The sequence below is a fragment of the Polypterus senegalus genome, unplaced genomic scaffold, assembly GCF_016835505.1.
Source record: "Polypterus senegalus isolate Bchr_013 unplaced genomic scaffold, ASM1683550v1 scaffold_5815, whole genome shotgun sequence".
NCBI classification, from domain to species: domain Eukaryota; kingdom Metazoa; phylum Chordata; class Cladistia; order Polypteriformes; family Polypteridae; genus Polypterus; species Polypterus senegalus.
Window position 1 is genome coordinate 2,213 of NW_024383173.1, and position 21,731 is coordinate 23,943.

The 21,731-nt window shown below is 42.6% G+C and overlaps 1 protein-coding gene across 1 annotated transcript; it reads left to right on the forward strand.

Moving 5' to 3' along the window:
• The first annotated feature begins 1,830 nt into the window (after positions 1–1,830).
• znf646 (zinc finger protein 646) lies at positions 1,831–20,918 on the forward strand. The gene is made up of 3 exons (XM_039743038.1): positions 1,831–2,219; positions 7,276–10,677; positions 15,890–20,918. Exons 2-3 carry the CDS (start codon positions 7,538–7,540, stop codon positions 18,456–18,458), a joined length of 5,709 nt encoding a protein of 1,902 aa, XP_039598972.1. The 5' UTR covers positions 1,831–2,219; positions 7,276–7,537; the 3' UTR covers positions 18,459–20,918.
• Positions 20,919–21,731: the final 813 nt, after the last annotated feature.

Consider the following 21,731-nt stretch of genomic DNA (forward strand, 5'->3'; position numbering starts at 1 on the left):
ATTATCCTGTAACCATATAATGGTCCACAGAATGGTCAAACTATTCCAAATACTATAACTGCTTTAGCATTGTTACTCTAACTGCACCTTCTTCTTCTTCTTCTTCTTCTTCCACTTTATAAAGCGCATATTTACATATGATGACGATATCATTTTTAAGATGAAATGCAGCAAAATATATTATATAGATAAAACTTTAACTACACGGTGCCTCAGCGCTAGAGAGTAATTTGAGCTTCGTTCACAGTTTGTTCCTGCCTCGCGCTGTATTCTTGCTGTGGCTGGCGCGACACTGGAAGGATAGATGGATAGAATAATTAAACATTACGGAGATATTTCAATGTTCCTTAAAAGTTTTGAAGAATCGGCGTTCTAAGCTTACAGATGGCTTAACGTCTGTTACAGAGCTGATTGTGTGGCGATTGGGTATTTGGAGAAGGAAAAGGATGGACAGGAATTCGGGGTTAGTACGTTTGAAAAAGACAGTACTGCTGCAATAAAGCATTTCATCGAAGGTCGCACATGGCGCAGCAAGCATCTTGCGTGAGACATGAACAATTACAGCGCCACCGTGTTCCCAAGTTTAATAACATGCTTTAACTCTTATCATCATGAAAATGATATGACGTATACATCTCAGTATTTTAATTATTCAGAGAGCTGTAATATCACGAATGTAATGGATTCTGTGTCCTGTCGGAGGAAGAGAAAGCCCGAAAACACGTAGTGATTCACACACACAGAGCACATAGAAGGTCAAATACAAAACAAAGTGTTTAACGTGCTACTTTAGTTACGATGGGATTTGAGAATCTAGTAAATGAAATGATTTTAAGATGAAGTTTATGATGTTCTACTTTAATGACAAAATAAACTATGTGATTAAAGTGGAAATTTAGTGATTAACGTTTTTCACACTGTGTGCCTTTTTTTTCCTCTGTACCCTAATAAGCTTTCACATGACACTCAGACTGTGGGTTATGACTCACCTTTTCATGGGGACTTTGATATGTGACTTTTTTTATTTAAGGCACTGTGCAACTTTGTGAACTTGAGCTTTCGAGTTTCTCCGACACGCTATGTCACTCGATCAGCTTCCTTTTGTTGTTTATACCACTGTTTAAACCAACAAATGGTATGTTTTTCTTTGCCTCCACTTGGTATTCTCTGAAATTTTTCTATTTTTCCTCGTGCTTTTGTCATTACCTTTTCACAGAAAACTGAGATTAAGGGCTATTTATATTGATTTGCATATTCAAAGAGGCATAATTCTGGTAGGAGTTGGGGTGGGGCAGCAGCCGCGTGCACGCTCGTTAATTTCCATGCTGACCGGGATTTATGTAGCTGAAGAACGTGGAAGCTGGCGAACACACAGATTTATGCCTGTGCGTAAGCACATTTCCGCTTTTGTGCTTACATCATGTTATAGTGCGAATTCTACGCACGCCGTTATGCATGAGGCCCCAGGAGACTGTAGCAACATGGCCCCTGAAGGACAGCTCGTTGTGCGAGTGGGTCCATCTGAAGCTGTATGAAGTTGAGCTTCTTCAATGTGGTATGTACATAAGGCAAGATTTACACACAGACAAGATATCTCATCAATGAGAATTTTATACATGCTACGCTGTCCTTGAAGGACAGCTTGTTATCGATCACCACCCCATGGTTGTTTCTCAGCTTGGTGTTAGCAAAAATGAGACAAACTGAACAGAGATGGGGAGCTGAATAGACAAGCGAGCTGGGATAACAAGAAGGTCCGTCTTTGCCAAGTTGTGGCTGAGATGGTGTTCCTTCATGCAGGTTATAATGTCAGTGAGACATGCAGAAATTCTAGCTGATTCCATGAGGTCCTCTGAAGGGAATGACAGGTAGAGCTGTGTAACTTCAGCATAGCACAGAGAGGAAGATTAATAGGATGGTAGAGCCAAGTGAAGATGTGTATATAGAGAGAGAGGAGGAGAAGGAGGCCCGACACTGATCCTCTGTGCAACCCCGTGCTTGCTTAGTGCACTCTTGACGTCTTTCCACTTCAGGACACACAGTAAGATCTCCCTGAAGACGTCTCAAACTACCTTGGCGCTGTCCCAGAGCTGCCTAACTCAGACAGGGTGGCAAGAAGGATCAGGTGGTTGACCGTGTCAAAGGCCGAAGGGAGATCTAACAGGATGAGCACAGATGACTTGGTGGTAGCTCAGGCCTGCAATAATGTGCCGACAAAAGTAAGTAAAGTGTTCTCCGTGGTTACTGGTTACTGAAGAAATGGAACTATACAAAGATCTGTGTGAGAAAGTAGCTCAACTTTATAAACCAGAAAAAGGCATCCAAAGATCAGTGTTCAAACTCTTATTGACGAGTGGAAAATTAGGGTTTCCATTAATATTAAGAGACAGTCATGTAGACTCAGAAAGATTTCAAACACCTGAGAAATTACTGTAACTAGCCTCATTTAATAGCAGAGAAGATGGAAAGCCGCCATTGATGCTAAAAGGGACAATACATGACATTAAGAACTAAAGGTATGCAAACTTTTGAAGTGGGCCATCTTTTTATTTCCTTTCTTGCTGTGGATTGCGCTGTTCTGTCGTGACTAATAGTTTAGTTTGAATCCTATTCAAATTATACCTGATCTCTCAGGTTTGTTTTAAAAAAAAAATGGTACACATCTTACAAATTCTGCCAGGGTTATGTCAACTTACGGGCACAACCTTAGGCAAATATTTTGGAGTGTGCCTTGATATACAATATCTCACAAAAGTGAGTACACCCCTCGCATTTTTGTAAATATTTTATTATATCTTTTCATGGGACAACCCTGAAGATATGACACTTTGACACAATATAAAGTAGTCAGTGCACAGCTTGTATAACAGTGTAAAATAACTCAACACACAGCCATTAATGTCTAAACCCCTGGCAACAAAAGGGAGTACACCTCTAAGTGAAAAATGTCGAAATTGTGCCCAATTAGCCATTTTCCCTCCCCAGTGTCATGTGACTTGTTAGTGTTACAAGTTCTCAGGTGTGTTAAATTTGGTTTTATTGCTCTCACACTCTCTCGTACTGGTCACTAGAAGTTCAACATGGCACCTCATGGCAAAGAACTCTCTTAGGATCTGAAAAAAAGAATTGTTGCTCTCCATAAAGATGGCCGAGTCTATAAGAAGTTTGCCAACACTCTGAAACTGAGCTGCAGCACGGTGGCCAAGACCATACAGCAACAGGTTTAACAGGATAGGTTCCACTCAGAACAGGCCTTGCCATGGTCTGTAGAACTTGAGTGCACGTTCTCAGAGTCATATCCAGATTGGTCTACATAGCTGTCGTCCCAGAAGGAAGCCTCTTCTAAAGATGATGTAAAAGAAAGCCCACAAACAGTTTGCTGAAGACAAGTTGACTAAGGACATGGATTACTGGAATCATGTCCTGTTGTCTGATGAGACCAAGATAAACTTATTTGGTTCAGATGGTGTCAAGCGTATGTGGCGGCAACCAGGTGTGGAGTACAAAGACAAGTGTGTCTTGCCTACAGTCAAGCATGGTGGTGGACGTGTAATGGTTTGAGGCTGCATGAGTGCTGACGGCACTGGGGTGCTACAGTTCATTGAGGGAACCATGAATGCCAACATGTATTGTGACATACTGAAGCAGAGCATGATCCCCTCCCTTCGGAAACTTGGCCATAGTGCAGTATTCCAACATAATGACCCCAAACACCCCTCCAAGATGACCACTGCCTTGCTAAAGAAACTGAGAGTAAAGTTGCTGGACTGGCCAAGCATTTCTCCAGACCTAAACCCTATTGAGCATCTGTGGGGCATCCTCAAATGGAAGGTGGAGGAGCGCAAGGTCTCTAACATCCACCAGCTCCGTGATGTCGTCATGGAGGAGTGGAAATGGATTCCAGTGGCAACCTGTGAAGCTCTAGTGAACTCCATGCCCAAGGGTGCTGGAAAATGATGGTGGCCACACAAAATATTGACACTTTGGGCACAATTTGGATATTTTTCACTTAAGGGTGTACTCACTTTTGATGCCAGCGGTTTAGACATTAATGGCTGTGTGTTGAGTTATTTTGAGGGGACAGCAAATTTAAACCGTTATACAAGCTGTACACGGACTACTGTACATTGTAGCAAAGTGTTATATTTTCAGTGTTGTCCCATGAAAAGGTATAATAAAATATTTACAAGAATGTGAGGGGTGTACTCGCATTTTAGAGATACTGTATGTAATCTCGTAAGTGTCACTTAAAGACACGATGATAACATATTACAGGGCCGTTGTAACAACCTATAAATTATTTTTAATTGATCACTGAAGTGGCGTTTTAATGAAATCCATTTGGGCTTCAGTCAATTGGAAACCTTTTAATAGATGATTGCCCCGTACCTAAAGGAACACACACCGACTACAAAGGGAAAATTGCTCAGAGCTTATGGTGGAAGGATCAGATGTGTAAGTAAACATGTCTGTTTCGACAACGCATCCAAACAAAACCACAAGCCACCCTGTAATTTTCATTTTCTTATTTTCCATCAGTTTGTTTATATAGAGTATTTGTTTACTTGCTTTATCAAGTTATTAATTTGTGTGCGAATGTAAATATTTATTAACAAAGAAAAAAAGGTGTAGATTTATTTGCCCTCATCTACTTTCATTTTGGGGTAGGGGAAGTTTATCATCTGTTTCAGACAATCTTCAATGAGGTAGAATTTGCGGTACTGTGAGCCGAACGCCTTTGCCAATGTGATGTACGTTTGTTTTGTTTCACGTTCGTAAAGAAACTGGGATGCTCAAAAGTAGGCTGTCAATGATAAACGTTCAATCACTTAACATTACCATGGATTCAGAAATTATTCAGACCCCTCCTCACTTTCTGCTCACTTTATTGTGTTGTGGATTTAATTTTAAAGTTTTGCTTATCATTCTACACTCAATAGCCCATAGTGATAAAAGTGAAAAAGTTTTCTCAGAAACAAATTTTATTTAAAAACTTGAAAACTGAAACATCTCATTCATGAAAGTGGATATTCAGACTCTTTGCTGTGGAGCTCCAAACTGTGGTCTGGTGCCATCTGTTTGCTTTAATTTAATTTGAGATGTTCTGTGAACGTAATACGTCATAGGTGGACTCCAGTTGAATTGACTGGACATCATTAAAAAAGGCACACATGTACCCGTGTCACTTGCAGAAATTCTCAGCTGATTCTGCATTAATGAGATAGATAGATACTGTATTAACCCCAAGAGGAAATTCACATACTCCAGCAGCAGCAGCATACTGATTAAAAAAACAATATTAAATTAAAGAGTGATAACAATGCAGGTATAACAGACAATAACTTTGTATAACGTTTACCCCCCCGAGTGGAATTGAAGAGTCTCATAGTGTGGGGTCTCCTCAGTCTGTCAGTGGAGCAGGACGGTGACAGCAGTCTGTCGCTGAAGCTGCTCCTCACTCTGGAGATGATCCTGTTCAGTGGATGCCGTGGATTCTCCATGATTGACAGGAGCCTGCTCAGTGCCTGTCGCTATGCCACAGATGTCAAACTGCCCAGCTCCATGCCTACAATAGAGCCTGCCTTCCTCACCAGTTTGTCCAGGCGTGAGGCGTCCCTCTTCTTTATGCTGCCTCCCCAGCACACCACCGCGTAGAAGAGGGCACTCGCCACAACCGTCTGATAGAACATCTGCAGCATCTTATTGGAGATCTTGAAGGATGCCAGCCTTCTGAGGAAGTATAGTTGGTGTAGCATATAGATGATGGCATCCTCCGCTCCCACCTTCTCCTGGTATGCGAACTGCAGAGGGTCGAGGGCGTGGCGGACCTGTGGCCTCAAGTAGTGAAGCAGCAGCCGCTCCATGGTCTTCATCACATGTGACGTCAGGGCAACAGCCCGGAAGTCATTTAGCTCACCTGAACGTGATACCTTTGGGACTTGGGTGATGCAAGATGTTTTCCAAAGCCTCGGGAGTCTCCCCTGTTCCAGGCTCAGGTTGAAGATGCGCTGTAGAGGACTCCGCTACACAGGCCTTCAGCAGTCGTGGCGATACTCCATCTGGACCTGCTGCTTTGCTGGCACGAAGTCTCCTCAGCTCTCTGCTCACCTGTGCTGCTGTAATTGTGGGTGGGGATGTCTCTCCTATTCTGGTATCAGCAGAGGATGGGTGGAGGGTGCAGTACTCCAAGGTGAGAGTTGGTTAGGGTGGTCAAACCTGTTAAAGAAGTTATTCATTTGGTTTGCTCTCTCCACGCATCTCTCGATGGTGGCACCCCGCTTCGAGCTGCAGCCAGTGATGATGTTCATCCTATCCCACACTTCCTTCATTCTGCAACTGTGGTGTATCAATAAGGGGGATGAGACAGGGAGAGAGGACTTTGAGAATTGCCTGCAGCTTAACATGAGCAAAACCTAAGGAATTGCTGATTGACTTTCACCACACCAAGGAGCCTCCATGTCCAGTCACTATTCAAGCAGTGGATTTGGAGGTGAAGCGCTCCTACAAGTGCTTGGGAGTCTACGTCAATGACAGGCTGGACTGATCTTGTAACACAGAGGAACTAGAGAAGAAAGGGCAGATCAGGCTCTTCGTCCTTAGGAGATTGTTCCTTTAATGTGAGAATCAACATCCTTCACATCTTCTAACGCTCCGTGATGGTCAGTGCAGTTTTCTGCGCTGTGGTGTGCTGGGCTGGTAACATCACTTCAAGAGAGGCCCACCGAATCAACAACCTAATTTCAATCAATTTATCCATTATTTCAGGTTGGAATAAACCATTGCTGTAAAGAACTACGCATTTCCAAGTATATGTTGCTCTGCTCGTCTTGAAGGTTTTCTATTTGACTTTTCACTCTTGAACTGACACAGTGAACGCAAAGTATTATTTTTCCAAAATCTTAAGCCGAGAAAAATGAACTCAGCACATTTTCTCACTGAGCCTCGATATTATTTTTCCATGAACTGCAGGGTTAAGGCTAGTTGTCACAGTGCCAGTGAATTCTTTATAAATGGTCTCTGTTTTAAAATTCGTTTATGTTGTTATTGCTTGTTATTTTATTGATTGAATGAACTTGTCTATGTAAAAGTACTAATTACATCTTAAAGTCCTGATTTTATTACTTTTATTTTAAAATAAGATGTGCTCAAAAGCTGTAAACACTTCCGTGTCAAACACTAAATTACGTGTGTTTTTGAAACCTTAAGTGTGTTGCTTTTTGAGACTCTCAGACGTCTGACCTAATTCTTCCCTTTTTTTTTTTTCTCACTCCATAGATCTCCCAAATGCCTTAATATGGATCTGTCATAAACTGCTGGATAGGGCCAGAAGAAACACTAAAATTATGATGCTGAAATAAACCCTCGAAACCTCAGAAAACAAAAACCAGTAACATGGCTGTGGACATGGAAAACCTGAACCTCGTGTGTCACAGGCCTTGTGGACTAACACAGCCTGTGTTTAAATGAGACGTCTTCCTGCAAGGTGGTTACCTCACAGAGTTTTTCATGTTTTGTGCATTTTGCCTTTTCTAGAGACATGCAAGGCCAAAGCAGTCAGGACAGTTTTCAATGCAAGCAGTGTGACACGGTTTGCCCCACGTGGCCAGACATGCTGGAGCACGTGGAAAGTCACTACCTTCAGGATGAGGACCGCCGCTTTAAGTGTGACCAATGTGGCAGAGGTTACAGGCATGCTGGCAGCCTGGTGAATCATAAGAAGACTCATGAGGTGGGACTTTTCCATTGCCCCATTTGCGGAAGGCAGCTTACCAACCCCCTGGCTCTGAAAAATCACGTGCGTATCCACACACAGGGCAAGAGTTTCCAATGCCAAGTGTGTGGCAAGGCTTTCAGGCTGGCCGCCCAACTTGCTACCCACCAGAGGTGCCACACGGAAAGAACCCATCACTGCACGGTATGTGGAAGGAGCTTTCGGAGTCAGTCTCAGCTGGCCGTGCACATTAGCGAATTGCACGCCAATGACTCTGCAGCAAATGAGCTAAACATGTCGGGTTCTCTGGGAGCAGATAGCTCCGACTCTTCAGAGAACCTTCCTTTGAGACCTAGAAATGCTTCCAACATGCTTTCTACTGATGGTTCTGAAGCACCTCATAAAAATGCTGTTGTGTCCAATGCTGGCAACCATTCCGACTCTCATCTTTTACCCGACGCCACAGGAATAGTCTATGGTGCTAATGAGGCCAGTGATTCAAGTTCCCTTGAAGGGGACAGAGTCGCTCATAATGGACTTCCAAGTTTTTCTTGCAGTGATTGTGGAAAGCTGTTTGGGGACATTAGCAGTTTGAAAAGACACTTTTGTTTTCAGCCGCCTAATCACAAAACTTCAACTCCACTGAGGGATGGGCTGATTAAAAACAGAAGGGGTAATGACAGCAAACCAGTGTCTGAAGACACGGACGATAGACCTTTCAAGTGCAACCAATGCGAAAAAACCTACAGACACCATGGTAGCCTAATCAACCACAAAAAATCGCACCAGCTGGGCGCTTTTGAGTGTCGCATATGTTTCAAACAGTTTAATAATCTGGCCGCTTTGAGTAGCCACCTGAGAATCCACCCCAAGTCCACTTCAAACAGATCATTGCAGCCTCCTTACTTTGAACATTCTGATATCCCTCAAGATCTGCTTGTTTCTCATGCGGGTAGCAGCATCAGTGACACAGAGAAAAGCAACTTCTGCCATCTATGCGAGGTGGCGTTCGCAGATGAATCTGAATTTCAAGACCATGTTATGCTGCATAATAACATTTCTTTGCCATTGGATCACCTTGATGGATTTACTGAAGGAGGCGACCTTTCACATGACTATGCTAGCACACAAAATCCTGAGCTTACTGCAGATAGCTACCAGCCATCTTCTAATACAGAGCCTTTTGAGAGTGAGGGGCACAGTGAAGCACAGGAGGTTGTTAATGGGCTGGCTTTTACATGTGCCTGTTGTGGAGAGAGCTATCCAGAACCCAATAGCCTTAAGGAGCATTACTTAACCCACGGCACTGCAGTGCAAAATGAAGACGGTGATAAAAATTCACCTCACAAAGCCTTCCAGCCTTCTTGTAGTGAGAATACCCCCTCGGAGGAAATTGTGATCAAAGCTAGTCTTCTGCATGGAAGTGAAGAGTCTACTAGAAGGTCTAATGCACAACATGACTCTATGGATGGTGAACGGCGGTTCCGGTGCCAACAGTGTGGCAAGAGTTACCGCCACGCAGGTAGCCTTATAAACCACAAGAGATCTCACCAGACTGGGATTTATCAGTGCTCAGTCTGTGGAAAGCAATACCCAAACCTTGCTGCCTTAAAAAGTCATTTGCGAATTCATAAATCCAAGCCTCTTCCCCAAATTTTGGACAGGACTGGCAGCCTGAATAGCTCCTACTGGCTTTCTAATGAGCCCATGGACAACAGCGAATCAGGGACTCCAGAAGCTCTTTACAGCTGCCACATTTGTTACCAGACATATTCGACTGAAGCATTGTGGAAGCAGCACTTGGTATCACATATTAATGGAGTGATCATGGTACCGCATCATGACCTGCAGGAAGCCACCGAGCTGCTCGTGAGCCAGGATGCCAATCTTGATGCAGAGACCGCAGGTGAGAGTTCTCATTTGGAAAATGAGATGGGATCTTTGCATGCTGAGCATGCTCAAATTGAACTGGACAATCAGCAACAGATAAGCTCCCACTTCCAAGCAGAGCGGCACATGTGTGCAGATTGTGGAGAGACTTACGGCGACATTGCTGGCATCAAAAGCCATCGTTGTCTTTTGCAGAAACAAGGGTTGGATGCTTTAATATTCCAGAATGGGGTTGATAATTTCCACCCAAGAAATGACTACCAACAACTGAGGGAGAATCTTCCTTTGGAGAATTCCTCTTCTGGACTAAAGGGTTCCAAACGTAGAAAGAGTGGCCCAGCCCAGAAGCATGTGGAGCTGCCTGATCACAAAGAGGTAACTGACATTTCTGAAATCTGCCAGTGTTCTGTGTGTGGGAACCATTATGCCACCCTTTCTGCACTCAAGAGTCATCTCCGTAGCCACACGCACACGGATGCTGATCATCCTTCCCACTCGATGGATGAAAGCAGTCTTCGAATCTGCAGCGTGTGTGGTGAGAGCTTCTCAAACGAGACTGATTTCCATCAACATCGACTCACTCATCACGAAGAAACGTCAACCAATTTGCAGTTGGAGCCAACAGATACAGAGGAAATTCCCGAGGCTAAAAATGAAATTTTCATTAATGAGCCCCTTGAATTAAAGACCTTGAAAGACGAAAATAGTGAAGTTGAGACCTCATTGGAAAACAAAGATCAGATTTGCGGAGAATGTGGATTAAGTTTCAAGACTTTTATCGAGTTGGACAGTCATCAGTGTGGCCAAGGAGAAGTGCCGGTCTCTAATGGGCCTGTGTTTCAAAACCTGTCCATTCCTGATAATCAGGAAAAGGAGGAAAGTCTGGATGGTGGAAATGACGAGGAGAGGCCATATCAGTGTGACCAGTGTGGTCGTGCTTATCGACATGCTGGCAGTCTTCTCAACCACAAGAAATCTCACAAGACTGGTGTCTTCCGCTGCTTTGTTTGCCAGAAGCGTTTCTATAACCTTCTCGCTCTCAAGAATCACCAGAGGGTCCACTTTGATGTAAAGAGGTGAGTCCACTTCATGTGTCTGATTTTTACCTATCAGTGATGCTAACATACCAATGTTTGCTCTGCCCTCTTCTATAGGGTGATCCGGATCTAATTATGCAATTTTTATTACACTATAACTTAAGTTTATTACATAGACAATCACCTGAAAAATCCTGGACCATCGAGAAGTGTGCGAACTGACAACATGAAGAGTTGTCTTCACGCCGAACTAGAATTGTCTCTGCATAAATCAAAATCATCCAGACGATCTGGATTTGTATAATTAGATCTGGACCACCCTGTATGTTAGTACCCTCTGAAATGCAGGTAATGTCAGACAGGTGTCCACATTAGTGTTGTGTGGTACCGAAAGAAGTGCTGAAAAATACAATTTTAAAACCGATATGGTACTAGCATTGGACAAATTTAACTACCGGAAGTAAATGCTTGCATGATGGGACCTCTATGGTGAACTGCTCTTCAGTGTAATATTACGACGGTCTGGGTTGCCTCCATGCTCCCATTTGGCATTGGGGGGCCTCCTGAACCTGGGTCGTTCATAGTCATAACAGAGATGAGCCAGGCTGGTGAGGACACATACATCCAGACAATGGGTTGGTGCAAAATTGAACAGTGCTTTTAAGTGTCCAGCAGTGCAGTCAAAATTCTCAATAAATGATCCATAAAAAGAGTGCAGTTTGTGGAATTTAAAAATCCATCAAATAAATAATCAATCAAAGTTAGGTTGAAATCTTAAAGGCAGGAAGCTTATTAAATTCTCCATTTATGATGCATCCTTTTAAAATTGATGTCTCCTTTGCTTACCCTGCCCTGGTCCCTCCATCAGAGGAGACACCCAACTAACAATCACAGCCAATCTTCTACTTGTGGTATGGATCACTGCTGCCCATGGCACCTGGCAGGGCGGCGTGGCAAACCTCACTCCTCCAAGCCTTAGATCCCTGCTGTTGTCTTTAGCCCTCGCAGGGCACCATGCTGAGCCTCCCTTCCTCGACTCCCAATGCCTTTCCCTGGACTTACTCCCTAAGCCACTCACCTGGAGTGGTCTTCTTAAGCCGCTGAGTGTCCCATCGTATTCTCCCCTAGGTACTTCTCTCTATCTCGCTGTCTTGTACCAGATCTCTCCCCTTCCTGCCTGCTTCTCTCCTTTCTTTAACCTCCAACTTTTTTTCACTTGTTTCCCCCTTTGTCCCATGCAGGCTCCTCTTATGCTCAGCCTCTCTAATCGGGCACAGGTGTGAATGCTCCACTCCCTCCAAGACAATAACGAGGCACCTGTCTCATATTTGCACGCACCTTTGTAATCAGCCAGGCACCCCACCTGTCCCCAAGTGCGAAGCTCACTTGTTCGCCCAATCAGAGCCTGCACTTTTTGGGATGCAATTATTTACTTAAAAACTCACCCATCGCCACAGACTTCATCACAAATATACAAATATCATCTGGCTTCAGTCACCAAGGTGGACCCAGTTTGTCATACTTGTTTATATTAATGTGCTGGAAACCCTTGCGGCGCTGGGTTTGGGGTGGGAGGGACCCACTCCTCTAATACCTGTTCCTCCCCCTGCTCCTCAAAATTCTTTGTAGAGTGAAGTGCTGGGGAAATGAAGCAGCCGGGACCCTTAGTTATAGGTTATCCATTATTTGCTTCGGTATTGTTTTGGTACTGGTACTGCAGTGTAAAAGCTGGTATCAGTTGTGACTGGTACACAGAATATCACAAGCTGCTTTGAATGTTGGGGCATCTGCCGGGAGTTCCCATTTAATAAACCAGATAAACAAAAGCTGTGCACAGGGGCAAAAGTGAAAAAGATGACACAACAGCCTAACAAATAAAAGTTTTCCCAGGTTAGTGAGATGTAGATAACTCACTGGCTCTTGCTTCAGTTCAGGTTCTGGGTCCAAAGTCAGATGCCATCTATCGGGACCATTCTGTTTTCTAGGACCAGCTCTGGGTGCTACAGTCAGGTTAGTTGGCCTTGCAAGCTGAGGGTGGAAAAGGAGAAACAAGTTAGCATGAGTGCCCAGAAAACCCTGGCCCAAGTTGATGCCACTTACCTCAGCAGAGACAGGAAGGTGTTCCCCAGGCACACATGCGTGACGAAGTACTGAAGGTAAAATTTTAGTTCTAATCCAACACTAATCCACATAAGTTATGTTTCTATGGGAGTTTGTTGGAAGAAGCCTGCAAGTCCATAAAGAACATTCACTGACAAGACTCCGTTTACAGAATAAAGCAGTGGTAAATGCTGCTGTCCTGTTTTAGACTTTTCTTGCCCTTTCTGTTCTGCTCCTGTCTGGGACCTCTGTTTATTCATTTATGTATATGTGTGTTCATCAGAGAGTGTTAGAGCCATGAATAGACCTGTTTTAACACTGGAAAACACACTGCTTACAATGACAGCTGTCATAGATGGTAGGGGCTGCAGGATGCCATCATGTCTGGGGTGGATGGATTCTTACCTGGCCTGGGGGCCTTTATAATGGAAGGACAGACAAGCATCCCGATTGGGTTGGTTAGTGGTACCTTTCTAAGTCGGATGGAAGGAGGCTGTCTCCCAGGGTCATGTGTTACCCCAGTATATCACTGGGTTGCATGCAGTATATGTCTGTAGGAGTTGTAACCTCTAGGACAGGGGTCCCCAGTCACAGTCCTGGAGGGCTGTAGGTTTTCCTTCCAACTAGTTTGCCAATTGGAAGGCAATCCCTACTGATAATGAAACTTGATATGTAACTGTTTGGCTTGTTAGTGCTTTCATTCATCCACGAGAAATATGAATTGCCCTATAGAGTTCACTTCTGTGAGACCAGAACAGATTTAAACTTAACGGTCCCTCCGGTTCCCCTCTCATTTATTTCTAAGCATTTTTTAACATAAATACTGCATGGCGCATATGCACAGGTTTAAAAGGAAGCACTTTAGCTGGAGAGCTGCTGGTTTATTGGTTATCTGTATTTCATTATTAAATAAATGTATGGTTAAGAAAACAGGCAACAATGAAAACTTAAATGCAGCTACTAAAAACTAAAATAATTAAGGTTTCTAAATTGTAACAGACAAGATAACTAAAATTAATCCCCCAAAAATGTATTGCTTTAGTAGTAAATAAATGGATTCTAATTAAGAAAATCTGCAGCCTTTGTGGACCACCAGGACGGTAATTGAGGACCTCTGATCTACAACGTAACTAAAATTTGTCTGTGATGAATGAAAATGCTAACATGGCTTTAAGTGAAATACCAAGTTTCATTATTAGCAAGGACTGATTTCTAATTAGGAAACTGGCTGGAATGAAAACCTGCAGCCACTGTGGCCCTCCAGGACCAGGACTGAGGAAAGCTGCTGGAGACAGGCTCTCCTGTCACAAGAAGCTTCTGTCTGACCCAGAAATGCTTTCTGGACGCAAGGTTGATAGCACCAGACGTACTGCCGGGTCTGGTATAAAGGAGGCTGTTCCACTTCACCCAAACGAGTCAAATTCGGGAGAGTAGTTAGGCAAAACTCACCAGAGAGGAGTGACGAAGGGTGGAATTGTGGAGTGTGTAAAGAAGGAAACCTGTATAAGTTATTTGTGAAAATTAAATCCCTGTATTTGCACCTGAAACCATGTCTGTGAAGCTGTGTCAAGGGTTTGTGGTTGTGAGATGCCCCCTAGTAGACACACACCTCAAAGCCAATATAGCTACAACAGCTACAAAAAGGAATCCCTGCACAAATGATACAGCGAGAAAATAAGTATTGAATGTGTGAACTTTTTTCTCATTAAGTATATTTCTAATGAGGCTATTGACATGAAATTTTCACCAAATGTCGGTAACGACCCAAGTAATCCACGCATACGAAGAAATTAAAACAAATAAGTCCATACATTAAGTTAAGTTATGTGTAAAAAAGTGGAATGACACAGGGAAAAATATTGAACACATGAAGTAAAAGAGGTGGTAAAAGGCATGGAAAGCCAAGAAAACAGCTGAAATCTGAAAACTTCTGAATGTTCCAGTGAGCACCATTGTGGCCATAATCCAGAAGTGCAAAGAACATCATTTCACCATAAACCGGCCACAACCAGGTGCTCCTCGTAAGACTTCTAGCAGAGGAGTTAAAAGAATAATCAGAAGATTTGTCCAAGAGCCAAGGACCACTCACCGAGAGCTTCAGAAAGACCTGGAATTAGCAGGAAACATTAAGTAATGTACTCAACTGCCATGGCCTCTATGCTCATTCACCACTGAAGACTCCACTACTGAAGAAAAAGCAAGTTGAAGCTCATTTAAAGTTTGCTGCAGAACATTCGGACAAACCAATGAAAAACTGGGAGAATAGAATCTGGTCAGTCGAGACCAAAATTGAACTCTTTGGATTTCATTGCACACCATGTTTGGAGGAGAAGTAGCACTTCAGATCACCCCCAAATACTGGCACACTTCATATAAATAAGGAAAGATCAATGGAGAAAATGAACCTTGACATTCTTCATAAGCATCTGCTGCCATCTAACAGGTTGCTGAAGATGAAACGAGGGGTGAAATTTCAGCAAGACAAGCACACAGCCAAGGAACCTCTCAATTGGTTTCAGAGAAAGAAAACAAAGCTGCTAGAATGGCCCAGTCAATCACCCGACTTGAATCTAATTGAAAATCTATAGAAAGCACTGAAGATCAGAGTTCATAGAAGAGACCCCCGGAACCTTCAAGATTTGAAGACAGTTTGTGTGGATGAATGGGCCCAAATCCCACCTGAGCAATGCATGCAACAAGTTTCTCCATATAAGAGGCGTCTTGAAGCCGTCATTACCAACAAAGGCTTTTCTATTAAGTGTTAAATAAATTTCAGTAAGCGTGTTCAATACTTATTCCCTGTGTCATTCCACTTTATTACATGTAATTTATGGACTTATTTGTTTCGATTTCTTTGTATGTCTGGATTACTTGGGTTGTTACCGACATCTGGTGAAAATGTCATGTCAATAGCCCCATTAGAAATATATTTACTGAGAAAAACGTTGACGCATTCAATACTTATTTTCCCCACTGTAAATTTCTACGTAGCTACTTCTTTATGACTTCATTTCTTAATGCATCTGTTAGACTTTTATTATTATTATGTTCTGAAGATTACCAAGGTTGTGTTGACTATACAATACAATATGTACCTGGTAGCAACAAGTAAGTAAATGTTTCATGTTTCTTTCTCCTCTCTCATCATCAGACACAAATGCACAGACTGTGGAAAAGCTTTCAAACTTCAAAAGCAGCTGATGAGTCATCAGAGGATCCATTTAGAGAAACAAATTCGGGCCAAGCAGGTCAACTTTCACCTTCACCAGCTGATGCATTCCGTGTCTGTTAATCAAAACTCCAGTGCAGTCCAGTATGACCTAAAACAGCCTGAAATCAATGGGCCCAGTTATCCAATAGACACAGGTGCTATGGGGAACAAAGCTACTGGGGAAGAAACTCAGGAAACGGCCAGCCATAACCCAGATATCAAGGGTGTGAAGCAGCTCCTGATCTGTAACAGCTGCGGGGAGATGTATCAGCCAGAAGATCAGCACTTGTGCCAATCAAAAGTAACGGGCCACCTCAATTCGGAGTCTTTGGAAATAGAACCAGGTGGATTACCTCCATCAAAGGCAGAAGTTAAGACTGAACAAGTTACAGCTGAGGCAGAAGATGTACAATTCAGTGCTGTCGCAGATGATCAACGTCCCTACTGTTGCGATCAGTGTGGTAGGACATACAGGCATGCGGGCAGTTTGGTCAATCATAAAAAGTCACACAAGACGGGACATTTCTACTGTACAATTTGCCACAACACCTACCCTAATCAGCTGGCCATGAAGAACCATCTGCGAATCCACTTTGCTGTCAAGAGGTATAAATGCCTGGATTGTGGCAAGGCTTTCAGAGGTCAGAAACAGCTCTTCATCCACTACCAAGCCCATGCATGTGGTAGGACTTACAAGAAAGGGCATCTAAAATCACATCTTGGAAGCATAAGGAAGGGCTTGGGAAATGCATCAAGTGTCCAGAATGGGCACCTGAGCAAAGGGAATGTAGATACTACTGCTACTGATCATCTTGACATCAAAGGTGAGGTTCCTTGTGGGCACAGTTGTGAAGTGTGCAAGCAAAGTTTCTCCACAGAACAGGAGCTAGCAGAACATACGTGTGATGGTAGTGCCGTATCATTTGATGATAGTAGTGCCCAAAGTCCTGAAAAAGAAAAGACCGGTCCTGACCAGATATCTAGCTCAAAAGTGCCCTTTGAAACAGAGGACCGCCCATTCCGCTGTGATATCTGCAGTCGTACTTACCGCCACGCAGGTAGCCTGCTCAACCACAAAAACACTCACAAGACTGGCCGTTTTGAGTGCTACATCTGCCAGAAAATGTTTTCAAACCCCATGGCCCTTAAAAACCACCTACGTATTCATTCCCAGAAGAAGCGCCACCATTGCCTTGATTGTGGGAAATCTTTTAGGCTTTCCAGTGCCCTCCGTAACCACCAGAAGTTACATCTTGGTGAACTTTCGCACAGATGCAAAAACTGTGGCAAAGGTTTCATCAGTAAAAGCAGTCTGAGGCATCATCATTGTAGAAATGGAAAGCAGCGTAGTGCCCAAAGTCAAAATGGAGAAATTATGAACTTCCAGGAATCGCACAATACTTCCACTAAAAGTCCTAATGACTCGGAAGACTCCTCAGAAGTTAAAGTCTCCAGAAACCAAATTTCCTCCAGTCAAGGTGAGGTTGACGTTGGTCAACAGGAATCTGATGACCGACCATTCAGATGTGATCAGTGTGGTCGAACGTACCGTCACGCTGGGTCACTGCTCAACCACAAGAACACTCATACCACTGGGACCTACCATTGTACTGTCTGCCAAAAAGAGTTCTCCAACCTCCTTGCCCTCAAGAACCACCACCGAATTCATTCCGAGGTGAAACGCTACAAGTGCCTGGACTGTGGGAAAGCTTTTAGAGTGTCCTCCCACTTAATCAGCCACAGGAGGGTCCATACGAAAGAGAGGCCATACTATTGTGTCCTCTGCTGTCGAGGATTTGCTAGCAAAGCAACTTATTGCCACCACCAGACCTTACACAAAACCAAACCTCTGTACTTTTTAAAGATCAATAAGAGAAACCGGAGCAGATTAATTTTGCCCTTGCTTGGATCGCAGCTCACCAAAAACAACTGTTCAGAGGACAGTCAGGATGAGGGCAACAGTGTTGAAGGAGAGGCTGGACAATTACGGACTACCATATACAGATGCGAACTATGTAAAAGTTTCCATCCAACACTGGAGGCTCTACATGAACACCAAGAGACCCACGTGGAAGAGAAGATCTACGCCTGCGAGCACTGTGGAAAAACATACCGCCACGCCGGATCCTTGCTCAACCACAAAAACAGCCACAAAACCGGGTTGTTCTCTTGCTCAGCTTGCCAAAAGCAATTCTCAAACCTCATGGCTCTAAAGAACCACCGGCGTATCCACACAGAGCCAAAAAGGTATCAGTGCATGGACTGCGGCAAGGCCTTCCGTGTCTCCACGCAACTTATCTGCCACAGGCGGGTCCACACCAAGGAGAAACCCTTTTCCTGCAGCCACTGTAGTCGATGCTTTTCGACCAAGTCCAATCTCAGACATCATCAAAAAGTTCACAGGGGCAGCCAAGGAAGCCATGCTGTAGCAGAGGACTTAAAAACTTTAGAGACAACAAGTAGCCCGTCTGCAGTGATGGAACAGGAAACAGATTTATTAGGCAATTAGATGTTCATTTATTAAAGGAAAAAAAAAGAATTGGATGAATAAGGTTTCATGACGTACTGAGTGCTTGTATGCATCTGGAAGAGGGGGGCTTCCTTACTAAAATAATAGTTAGGCAGGAAGCCATGTACCCTGAGAGATGCTTCGGATAGCTGTCTGGCATCCACTGAAATGACCGAGACTCTGTACTATGCAGCAGTTTCATTCATTAAGGTGGTTTTGTCACAGAGAGTTGTTCTAAGCCAGTGGTTCTCGGACTGATTTCTAGAACAAGCACTTGGGTATTCTTGGGTACATTCGTTTGGATAAAATTCGAACTGTGAGAAAGGGTAGCTTATAAGAAGTGTACGAAAATGGTTCAGAAAAGATGGCGGATGGGTAAGAAGTTTGAGAACCATCGTTCAAAGGAAAACATAACTGTTTGGTTTAACATTTCACACTGGACTTCGGCAGCTTAGAAGTGGGAGAGGAAAAATTATAATAATTATTATAATAATGAAGGGCACTTTGCTTATCTGAAAATGTAGTCCCAGTCAAATGGTGCTGACACACCCTTTCAGTGTCAGCTGTTTTGTTTTGTTTTGTTTTGTTTTTAGATCTGTTTTAAGCATTGCGCCAACCTCAGTGTGGGCTTTTCATCAAAGCCAACAAATGGCGATGCAAGGTGGAGTTAAGCACTTAAGAACAAGGTGTATGCTGATTGGCCGTCCCACTCTGTCTTGTGCTGCCTTCTTGTGCCCTCGGAATATTCGGAACTCCGAGTTGTGACGTGTCTTCTGGGCATCGTGTGAGTTTCCGTTCAGGCTGTTCGGAGCAATGCGAGGTCACGGTTGATTTGTTACTTGGTCTGCAAAAAAAAAAAACAGAAAAGCAATTAAAAATAAATGTCATTTCCCATAGAAGTAAAGACCAAATAAACATATTAAATGTGTATCGCTTTGTTCCAAACACAGTTTGACCCAAAAATGGCATTTATGGCTGAGCAGGTTATATGTTTTACTAGCTGTGCTGCCCATCTAAGATAAGTTGAAATCTAAGTAATCAGCGTAGATCTTGATGTTAACATTTGCAGTGCACCATTTTTGTAATGCATGCAGTAATTAAATTAATGCGTTTGTCATTCTAACAGATGGTATGTCACAGGTTTTTGTAGTAATAGAATGTATTACTACAAATGTTTGTCATGTGCCATCTGTTAGAATAACATACAAAACATATGTCTCTGTTACATGCCATTTAGTATGAAATTCGTAAAAGTAAAATTTGTGATGCACCATCTGTTGGAATGATAATGAAATAGCAAGCAGGTGAATGCACAGATACTTATCCATTTTATCAAGGTGGATTTTATACAATCGACTAAGGTGAAAAGTCAGCATTACATCACAACTCAGACAATTCGGGTGACTTTGTTTTCTCGGAATTGTCTGACTTGTTGCTCTAGATCGTTCACATTGAGTTTCCAACTCGGATTTGTCGTCTGTCCAAGAGCACTTGAATGCAGCATTGGCCAATGTATTAATCCCATGGAGCTGCTAAACAGAGGGAGTTAGTTGGGACAGTGCAGAGAAAGGCGAGGGCAGAGGGGTATGTGTTAGATCAACTGAGCCGCCATTGAAACTACAATTCTCTCCTGTTCACACATCTGTTACCAGAACGGTAGTCATAAATTTGTCACCATCTGACTAACGGCACAGAAAGGGTGCAGGTTTTGTTTAAAATACTATTTTCAGATTCCTGCCTTCCTTAAAAATAATTTATGTGATCATACGATTTTTACTGCCATTCTAATTTATTGTTATACAGAAAAAACACCTTGTTTAAATTTTGTTTCTGATATGTGTAAATTCTGTTTTAACACTTTTTTTTTTTTTTCGTTCTTATGCTGTTTACCACACCAGAACTTTGGGTGAAATTTCACCCCAAAATAGCCAAGAATCTGAGAGAGGTACAAGATTAAATGAGATAGCGAGTCGGACAGGAAGCCGGCCAGACAGTCCATACTGGATTGCTGTTTAATAAAAATCAAGACAAATGGTAACATTTCTACTTTTGAGCTCTTGACACTTATTACCATAAGGACTGCCAATAGTCCTCACAGGGTAAAAAGAGGCCAAAATGAAGCACCCACACACTCCTTTGAGTGTTTGTACAGCAGGCTATAAATAATCGTGCTGCTTCATATCAGCTGACTTCTTATTAGCCGATGTAATGTCTGCATCTTGATTATTATTATTTTTTTACCGTGTCCTTTTAGATAAAGGTTAGATGAAAAAAAAAAAAATATTGAAACAAAAAAATTAAATACAAGGTGGAAATACCAAATGCAATACTCTCTGTGGATTTTTTGGTACTGTTTTTCTAGGGTACATTAACTCAGTTCATGTAATCAATCAAAAATAGAAGACCTTGAACTATTCTACTGTTACCCTTTCACATGAAAATAAACACCCTTCTATGGTTTTGTATGTGGACTAAAATGTGATAAAACACACAGAACAAGTCCTCCCTTCTCTGTGATGTGATTAATCATAGCGGGTACACGTCATCTGTCTCTTCTGTGAATATAATTTGTCAAATGTAGCAAATTTTTTATCCTTCAAATGCTTTCAAAGCTCCACACTTCCACTTTCGTCTTTGTGCGTATCGCTTGTCAACCGCAGAAATGCCAATTCCACTGTTCTTTTTTTTTTTTTTTTTGTATGAATGTAATGCATAAAACATTAAAACATGCATGATCCACTCACTGTCTTTCTGGACATAATTAATAAAAAGTTACCTCGACAATGCCTTCTTGAATACTCAGTTCAACAAATAGAAAACTTCACAGCTGGAAAAATAAGTCCAACACATTGCATTGCATACATTTAAGTTTGTTTTTCACTTAACTTCTCTGTTTTTGCCTTACACATTCCCATGAAAAAATGATGTTTTTAAATGACCCTCCTCTAGGTGTAATTTAGTATATGCAATCCTTCGACTATAAAACTCTGTACTTCAACAGACTAAAAATCAATCCATCCATTATCCAACCCGATATATATATATATATATATATATATATATATATATATATATATACACAGGATCACGGGGTCTGCTGGAGCCAATCCCAGCCAACACAGGGCGAGGGCGTAAGGCAGGAAACAAACCATAGGCAGGACGCCAGCCCACCACAACAACAACATTTATTTATATAGCACATTTTCATACAAACAGTAGCTCAAAGTGCTTTACATATTAAAGAATAGAAAAATGAAAGACATAATTATAAAA

What these genes read in the sequence shown, in the direction of transcription:
- znf646 (XM_039743038.1), top strand. Translation starts at nt 7,538, where the DNA reads ATGCAAGGCCAAAGCAGTCAGGACAGTTTTCAATGCAAGCAGTGTGAC. An exon ending in GTCCACTTTGATGTAAAGAG is followed by an intron (nt 10,678 to 15,889) that starts GTGAGTCCACTT and finishes TCTCATCATCAG; the next exon opens with ACACAAATGCACAGACTGTG.